Here is an 8,219-nt window from a genome sequence, read left to right on the forward strand (position 1 = left end):
CTCTGTCTTTGAAGTCTCTGCCCACTTTCCCTTTCTGTCCTCTAGATTTAGAACTACCCCCCCCCCCCGCCCCCAAAAGAATCACATGGTGTCTTATCCTTCAAATCTTTTCTCACCCTCTTTCCTTTTGTGAAGAGGTGAATACTGGCTGGGGTTTTCAACTTAACTTGAAGAGGATTTCCCAGTGATAAAAAGATATATATATTAAGTGTGCATAGATTCACTGCAACCGTTAGCTCTAGATAGTGGGCTGCCAAGTGGTATTTTTAAAAAGCTCTGTCCCTTTGTAAACTGGATGGATCTTTGATGAAAAGGACCCAGGGGCAACTGGAGAGCATTAAGTCGGCCTGGTGTGGATCACACCTTACAGATGCGCTGTTTGACTGTGTTCCAGGAATCTATGGTGGGGTAATACTGGAAATGTGAAGAGTGCTTCTGAGCAGGAACCAAGAGCTTTCCCCTTCATTGCCTCATGCCATTAGGTCTCAGGGCAGCATCAGAGTCAAGCTTTTCAGATCTAGGGCAACTGTAAGATCCTCACCATCATATGCATGTGTATTTTTAAATAACTGTAAGTTATTCAGTTGGCTAGAGTAGGAGAATCCCTTACAAGCTATTATTTGCAAAGCCCTTTCAGATAGGAACCCAGATGTGCAGAGAGAAAGCAAATCCGTCCATCATCCTATCAGTCTCATTCAAGAGAAAAGGGTGGGTGATCTTTATTTGAAGGTGCATCGCCTTTTAAAACGGGGTGGAGGGGTTTCCTCTTTCATAATGTTGCATAAAATGAGCTCTAGCCTTGGCGGATGGCAGCAATAACATTGTGCACGGGTCTCTGATTAAACCACCGGTTGAGCCATGCAGAACCCAATAAAGTTTCTGGAGCTGCTGCAGCTGTTGGCATTTGCAAATGACGAGGGAAGTTTTTCGTCTCACTTCAGACTCCAGAATCGGTTCATTTGTCAATTAGGAAAACCAGAAGGGTAGTCAATATGCTAGCTGGGGCTGGGTCCTTGTGGGTGGAAGAGAAGGGAAGGGAAGGGGAGAAGAGAAGAGAAGAGCTTGCAAAAGTGTTCTGTGGCTGAACGGGGGGGGGGGGGGGGCAATCCTTTTGGAGAATGGGATACTCGTCTCTTCCAAGCGGGAATCTGTCTTGCTGGAGAGCAGAGAGGCCAGCTTCGTCCTCCCTTCCAAGCCGTGGTCGAGCCCCCCTTCTGTCCCTCCCAGCTTAACTCTCCTCCGTGGTCCACATTCATCACCCTGACAGCCCCATTCAGAGGGCAGCGGCGGGTGGGGGGTTAATCGCCGCTCCTTTGGAGGTTTCCAGGGGGTCGCCTGGTCTCCATATGTTGGCCCTGGCCTGGGCTGCCCCCCCCCCCCCCCCGGAGGGGAGGCAGGAAATCAGCCGCTCCTGGCTGCGTCTTTTGGCTAGATGCGGCAAGCTGTTACATCGCAGGGACAGAAAGTGCAGTGGCTGGACGGGGCGGGAAAGAGAAAGTGTAAAAATGATTGGGAATGGGGGAAATAACTGTTCCTCTTCTAACCAAATAAGCAGAAGGCTGAATCTTCTCTCCTGCCCCAATGAGGGACGGCTGAGATTTCTCATACCTCAACCACGAACTCCTAGCAGAAGGAGCACGTTTGACGGGGTGGTCCCTCCCAAGCGACTCCCAGCGCGGCCCTAAGCCCAGCTGCCCCTCTCTCGGCCCACTGGCTTCAAGGGATTGAGAACGGAGTCCGCCGCCTCCGGCCCGCCTTGACTCCCCTGGACGACTGGGTTCCCGCCCCCCCCAAACAAATCTCCCGCCCCGTCGATGCAACAGGCTCTGGCAGACAGTGAGAAAACCCCGATCCTTTGCAGATGCAAAACGTCCCTTTGGCGACTGAATGGCCCAGAAAATCCCTCTCTGTTCCTGGTTCCTGGTCAGTCCGGCGGGGTTCGGTGGAGATTTACTAGAGGGCAAATGAGCAGGGGGCTATCTATCTGTCTATCCTGTTTGTCTTCTGTCTAATCTCACACCCTTTTCTTTCTGAAGGATCATGGGAATTGAGCGGGTGACCCCCGAGAATTGGCCCTGGAGGGGAGTGAATGAGTCCAGGCGCAAGGGAAAGCCCCCCACGGGCAGAGAGGCGTCTTCGCGTCCCCCACAGAAATCCACCAGTTTCCCAGGTCCTTCGTTTTCGACGGCCTCTTCAGTCTGGTGCCTTCCTTCTTTCCCCGAATGTCCCTTCTGATTTAATCCGGATTGCCTGATCTTCTGCCCTGGAGGACGCTGGATATACTCGGAGCGATTTCGCCGGACAGTTTGGGAGCCTGGTGATTGATTTGGTTTGTTGTTGTTTTTGGCCACTTTATATTAAATCGGGAGAAGACACCGGGCAAGAGTTAACCCCCCCCCGCCAATTCGTGACAACTGCGCGGAAAGCATGGAGGCGGGGAGAGGGGGCATGGCTACACCCATGGGGGCAAATAAGGTTTCTCTTTGCGGATGAGGAGTATTTTGAAAGCCGGGGTGAAGCCGGGTTGAGACCCGAACCCCCAAGAAGAGGCCCCGCGGCTGGGACTGAAATGGGGTCTGTCTTAATCGAGCCCCCCCCCCCCCCCCGTTAGCCTCGCCCAACGAAACTGACTTACAGCCGAACTAACTACGGGGTGGGGGGTGGGGGTGGAAGAGTTTGCCGTCTCCCACGCTGATCGGCGGTCAGGGTCAAGTAACCGTAGGGCTGACCCCCCAGCTGAGCAGCACGACCCTCTGGCGGATGGGGAGTAATTCTCCCCAGTGTCGGTGGCTGGAATCCCAGATTTCCCTTCACAGGCCAACTGTAGAGCTCCGACGTGGTCAAAAGGCTGAGGCCGCTGAGGGAATTTGGGGTTCATCAAGAAAACGGATTTCTCCCGTGCAAAGGAAGGGGGGGGGGGGGGGGGACGGATTTTATTTGTGTGTGTTTCGCGTTGTGTTTTCTTCTTTTGTTACGCCGTCTGTCTCCTCTTCCCTAGGCAATCCTTAGGGAATCCCCAATGCACGAATGGGATGGACTCGGGGCTCTTCTCTCCTTCTTTAAACTTTTTCTTCTTTCTCTCTACCCCCCCTTTCCCCTCTCCATCAGCCTCGCTGGCATTTCTCTGGAATCCGAAGCCCCCCCCCCCCCCGCGCGGACGCCTGGCCCGATCTTTTCAGAGGCGAGGCGTTCTCGGCCGCTGCTTGCCTGTCTCGCATCGCCCCGGGCAACCAAGCCCTCGCCCAGGCAGCTCTTGACAGACGGGGCGCCGCTGCCAGCCCGGGAGCGCCAGGCTGGGGGAGGCGATGGCGGCAGCGGAGGAGGACGACGACGAGGCCACCGGGCCAGGGAAATCTACCCCCCCCCCGCCCCGAATATCAATGAGATTCGGGGGAAAGGGCGTTTTGGGGCAGGGTTCGAGGACAGGGAAGAGCAACGCGCGGTTGGCTCACCTCGATGCCCATCTCTCCACGGGATCTCCCCCGGAATGAGCGGGGGTCGCATTGGCGAGGGAGGAAGTCTGTTTCCGAAGAAACTTTGCAGGGGGATTCGGGAGGGATTTCCGCCCCCCCCCTTCTCCTCCAGGGAGGGTCTGCAGGGAGTCGGAGCTCGGATTCCTCCAGGGATTCAACTCCTGGCTGGATCGAGGTAGGATCGCAGCCGCGCTGGAGTGGAATCCGACAGCCCCACCCCACCCCGAATATCCCTTCCCCGGTCTTATAGGGGGCCCTTCAGCGCCGTTGCGAAGGAAGCCCCCGGGGGGGGGACACTTGGGCAGGAGGGGGAGGCGCTTCCCCTTCGGACCTCTCCGCCTGCATAGCCAGGAACCGGCTCACCGGGCGCAGGATAGGGGCTCAGGAAGGGTCCGCCACTGCGCACGCGCGAGGGGAGCGCTCCGGCCTCCGCCCCTCGGAGCCGTGGCGTCATGAATGGGGGGCGGAGTCGCGCGGGCTTTCCTCAATGGGCCTGTGGGCGGGGCGGAGAGCGGGGCGGCTCCGCCCCTCGCCCGGCCGCCGCCTCCCGCTCCCGCCCCCCGCCGCGCGCTCGGGCCGCGCTCCATATAGGCAGCCTAATGCCCGGCAGAGCAGACGGCGCGCCGGGCAGGACCACCGACGAGGCTCCGCGAAGGCCTCCCCAGCCGCCACCTCGGGCAGCAGCAGCCCGGTCCGCCTCCCTCCGCCGCGGCGCCGCCCAGCCCCCTGAGCCCTGCCCGCTCAAGAGGCCCCCGGAGCAACCGCGGAAGGCGGAGGCCGGCGGAACTGCGAAGTGGCCGCAACTTTGTGGAGGAGCGCCGGGGAGGAGCCGCCCGCCAGCAGTGCCCGCCTAGCTAGCCGATCGCCCGTCCCGTCCGGCCGGAGGAGGCCGCCACCTGCGCCCGGGAGGCTGGCCGCGACTCGCCCCGTTGCTCGCTAGGAGGGGCTCTGGTGGGCCCGGGCGGGGGTTCCCGGAGCGTCGCGTCGGACTTGGCCGTCATTCGGGGCTTGTGCAGCCATGCGGCGGGCGGGGCGAGGCGGCGGCCGCTTCCCTCTGCCCCCGTCGTCCGGGCGAGGCACCGACTAGAGCCGCAGTTCCCTGGCTGGAAACGCGGCCCGACGCCTCGACGGCCTTCCCCGCCAGCCCCTGGAGCCAGGCGGCGTCTTGGCCACCGCTCGCCCGCCGAGCCTGGGCGCCTTTGCGGCCGTCCGGAGCGGAGGAGCGCAGCCGGGAGGCCACCATTGATTTCCTGCTGGCCCCGGCCGGGGCCGTCGCGGGCATGGCCAAGCCGGTGGAACACGTCAAGCGGCCGATGAACGCCTTCATGGTGTGGTCGCGGGCGCAGCGGCGCAAGATGGCCCAGGAGAACCCCAAGATGCACAACTCCGAGATCTCCAAGCGGCTGGGCGCGGAGTGGAAGCTGCTGTCGGAGGCGGAGAAGCGGCCCTTCATCGACGAGGCCAAGCGGCTGCGCGCCATGCACATGAAGGAGCACCCGGACTACAAGTACCGCCCGCGCCGCAAGCCCAAGACCCTGCTCAAGAAGGACAAGTTCGCCTTCCCCGTCGGGCCCTACGGCCTCCCGGACCCTGGAGACCCCCACGGACATCACCTGAGCGCCCACCACGCCGCCGCCCTCAAGGCCGGCGCCCTCCACGCTGCCCCCGAAGCCCTGCTGGCCAACCCGGAGAAGGCCGCGGCCGCAGCAGCCGCCGCCGCCGCCCGCGTCTTCTTTCCACCGTCGATGACGGCGGGCGGCCCCTACTCACTGCTGGACCTGGGCTCCAAGATGGCAGCGGAACTCTCCTCGGGCGGCGGAGGGGGCGGCGGCGGCGGCGGGGGGAGCGGCTCGCCCGCAGGCCTGCCCTACGCCGCCTCCTCGCTGGCTTACCCGACGGCCGGAGGCGCCTTCCACGCGGCTGCCGCTGCAGCTGCCGCGGCCGCAGCGGCGGCGGGCGGGGGCCACACTCACTCGCACCCCTCGCCCGGCAACCCTGGCTATATGATCCCGTGCAACTGCAGCGCCTGGCCTAGTCCGGGTCTCCAGCCCCCGCTGGCCTACATCCTCCTGCCGGGCATGGGCAAGCCCCAGCTGGACCCCTACCCCGCGGCCTACGCGGCGGCCCTATGACCTCCCGCACCGCCCCTGGGACCCCTCCGGCGGGGCTCCGGGGGCAGCGGCCGCTTCCCGCCGCTAGGACTTTAGCCGCCACCGGCTCCCGGGCCGGCGGGGCGGATCTGCGCGGCCCTCCGGCGGAGCAGAACGTCTGAAGAGCCCATCCCAGCGCTGCTACCTGTTGCCTGGGTCTCCTGCGCGCCCTGGGGGCCGGTGCTGGGGGAGGGAAGACTCTCTCCTCTGTCGGGGGGCTGCGGCAAGAGAGACACGAAAGCAGCAGCATGCCGTCCATCCGCGGTTCCAAACAGACCCGGGGGACACCCCCCCCGCCGTGGCGCTTTCTGAATTCCTTGGGATTGCCTGGCTGCCCCCCCCCCTTCTATTGCCCCGATCTGCAGCCTTTCTAGACCGCCCTCCCCCCAAGCTCTGTTCCTGGCACAGCGATAGCTCCAAGCAGCAAGCCGGCCTGGGGTCTCCAGTCGCGTTTCTCGAAAGGAATCATCCGCTGGGCCCCGACGGGAAGGCGGTCTCTGGACTGGCGCCGTCGGAGGAGGAACGACCGAGACACAGGAAAGCACAACAAAACCGAGGGGGGGGGGGATTCTGGCCCAGCTGCTCCCAGACCCAGAGAAATCCCGAGAAGGCTCTTCCGTCGGAAGCGAAGAGCAAACGGCCGCCTGCTGGTTTCTCTCGCCTAAAGCTTGTAAATGTGTCTGTACAGTCCCAGCCTGGGAACTTTAGGTGTCAGATCGCTTGGCTGTATATTTGCATCCTCCGCCCGCCCTGCCTTGGAATCGGATCTCGCTGTAATCCATGGGGACCGACTTCCAAGCACCCGCGTGTTGGGACGGGGGTCGTGGGGAGGTTGGAGTAATCACGCGTTTAGTTGGTGTTGCTTTTTTTTGTTTGTTAAAGAGTCACTTCTGCAAATTAAAAAAAACCCAAAACCAAACGCCGGTCCCTTCGCAGATCGCCATTTGGTTGAGAGATTGGTTTAATTTTTTAATTCAGACTTCTTGTCTGAAAGATAATTATCTATTTATTCGGAGGGAGGTGTGCCCTAAACCTCTGCCTTCCCCACTCCCAGCGACGCCTACAGAGTTAAGACTCAGTTTGCAAGTGGGGGGGGCTTCAAAAAGCCCCCATTTCAGCTGCAGATTTGTGAAGGGGGGGCGATGCTCGTGTGAAAGAAACGAGCAACTTGCGTCGACGTTTGTCATCTGTATATTGGATTAATGTTTGTGGAACACGTTGCCTAACCTGTATTTAGTTTTAATTTTTCTTTCTTTCTGTAATATAAGATTTTGGAGAGGGGAAAAAAATGGTTTTTAAGTATTGGTTTTAACATTTGCCGTGTGCAACCGAGTTTGCTGGTGTGCTCTAATTTAAAAAAGAAGAAGAAAAATTAGACGTCTAAGCTATATCTGTACATTTTAGAAGCCGAGACTGACGACTCTGTTCATTTTGGAACAAAGAGTTTAAATAAAAAGCCTGAAGCAGGGGGAGGAAAAAAAACCAAGAGAAGATCCTCTCTTTCTTGTCGAGTTCCTTGCAAGATGTTAATCTCAATTGGCCTTACCTGCGCGGGCCAGGTGAAGTGAAAGGTATCCTCCAAAGATCGCCTTTGTTTTCCTCCTGAATATAATGACTGGGAAATCTAAAGCAGGCCATTGTGAGGCGGAACTAAAACCCGGTTTATCACGTTTGAAATCGTGAATAGGAAAGATTTTTGTGTGGGTTTTAAAAAAAACCCCACAACCAAATAGTTCTATTATCACTGCTGGGGAGGGGGGAGAGAGGAAGAGGAAAGAAAGAAGGGAGCATTTATTCCTGGTTTCACTGACTGCGCAGGGCTTTCAGGCGTGTTTGCAGAGGGGAAAGTTGTTCGACGACTTTGTTGGGCGCAAAGCCCCGTCCCGAGAGGCCCACCTGCTCCTGACCTGGATGTGTCTCTCGACCTGTGATTTTTTGGGGTGGGGGGGAGTGGGGGTCGTAAGCACGGCTCACGCCCCTTACCTTTGCTTCTGCAAGTTGTGTTTTGCACGGTTTAAATGGGCTGATTTCTTCCAGCTAACCAGATAAAACGGCCTGGAATCCCCGGGATTTCCGTCGGGAGGGAGGTGTCACTGTCACCGCTGGGTTCCGGTAGAGAGTAGCTCTGCACTCCCAGAAGCTTTTGGATGGTTGGAGCCGCATCCGCGAAATGTGTGGGGGCTGCTCAAAGGAAGCCAGTCACGGGGTGGCCGTCAAGCAAATAGGAGGGAGGTTCGTCTAGGCCAGGCTTCCAGAAGCTCCTGGCTTTGGATCGTGACCTTTACTTTTTGGAAGGAAGGAAGGACTAGCTAGTCCTGACTATTGCTTAAAGGGACCGGTCTTGGCTCCCCTAGACGTGTCCGCTATCTGATCATGTCTTGGACCCCCCCCATTTCCAACAGTATGGGCTGCCATCCCCTTCCTTCTTCCCCCACTGCTTTTTGAAACGTCCAGCACCGTTTCTGGCAGGGAAGCAAGCCTGGCTCATGTTAAACGATGTGACACCGAAGTGAGCGCGGATTGTGCACCTATTTCCGTTGAATGCCAGTCAAATGTAGCTGACCTCCACGGTGCGCGTAGGTTTCTCTGGACGGGG

The 8,219-nt window shown here is 59.2% G+C and overlaps 1 protein-coding gene and 1 long non-coding RNA gene across 2 annotated transcripts; both read left to right on the forward strand.

Moving 5' to 3' along the window:
- The first annotated feature begins 1,752 nt into the window (after positions 1 to 1,752).
- Positions 1,753 to 2,390, forward strand: LOC125431907. Its single transcript, XR_007244361.1, has 2 exons — positions 1,753 to 1,923; positions 2,037 to 2,390. It is a non-coding gene; the product is annotated as an uncharacterized LOC125431907 (long non-coding RNA).
- Positions 2,391 to 4,345: 1,955 nt separating this feature from the next.
- Positions 4,346 to 7,105, forward strand: SOX21 (SRY-box transcription factor 21). The gene has a single exon (XM_048494974.1). The coding sequence runs from the start codon at positions 4,754 to 4,756 to the stop codon at positions 5,603 to 5,605; it is 852 nt and encodes a 283-aa protein (XP_048350931.1). The 5' UTR covers positions 4,346 to 4,753; the 3' UTR covers positions 5,606 to 7,105.
- Positions 7,106 to 8,219: the final 1,114 nt, after the last annotated feature.

This window comes from Sphaerodactylus townsendi, linkage group LG04 (genome assembly GCF_021028975.2).
Source record: "Sphaerodactylus townsendi isolate TG3544 linkage group LG04, MPM_Stown_v2.3, whole genome shotgun sequence".
Classification (NCBI taxonomy): Eukaryota; Metazoa; Chordata; class Lepidosauria; order Squamata; family Sphaerodactylidae; genus Sphaerodactylus; species Sphaerodactylus townsendi.

What these genes read in the sequence shown, in the direction of transcription:
- SOX21 (XM_048494974.1), top strand. Translation starts at nt 4,754, where the DNA reads ATGGCCAAGCCGGTGGAACACGTCAAGCGGCCGATGAACGCCTTCATG.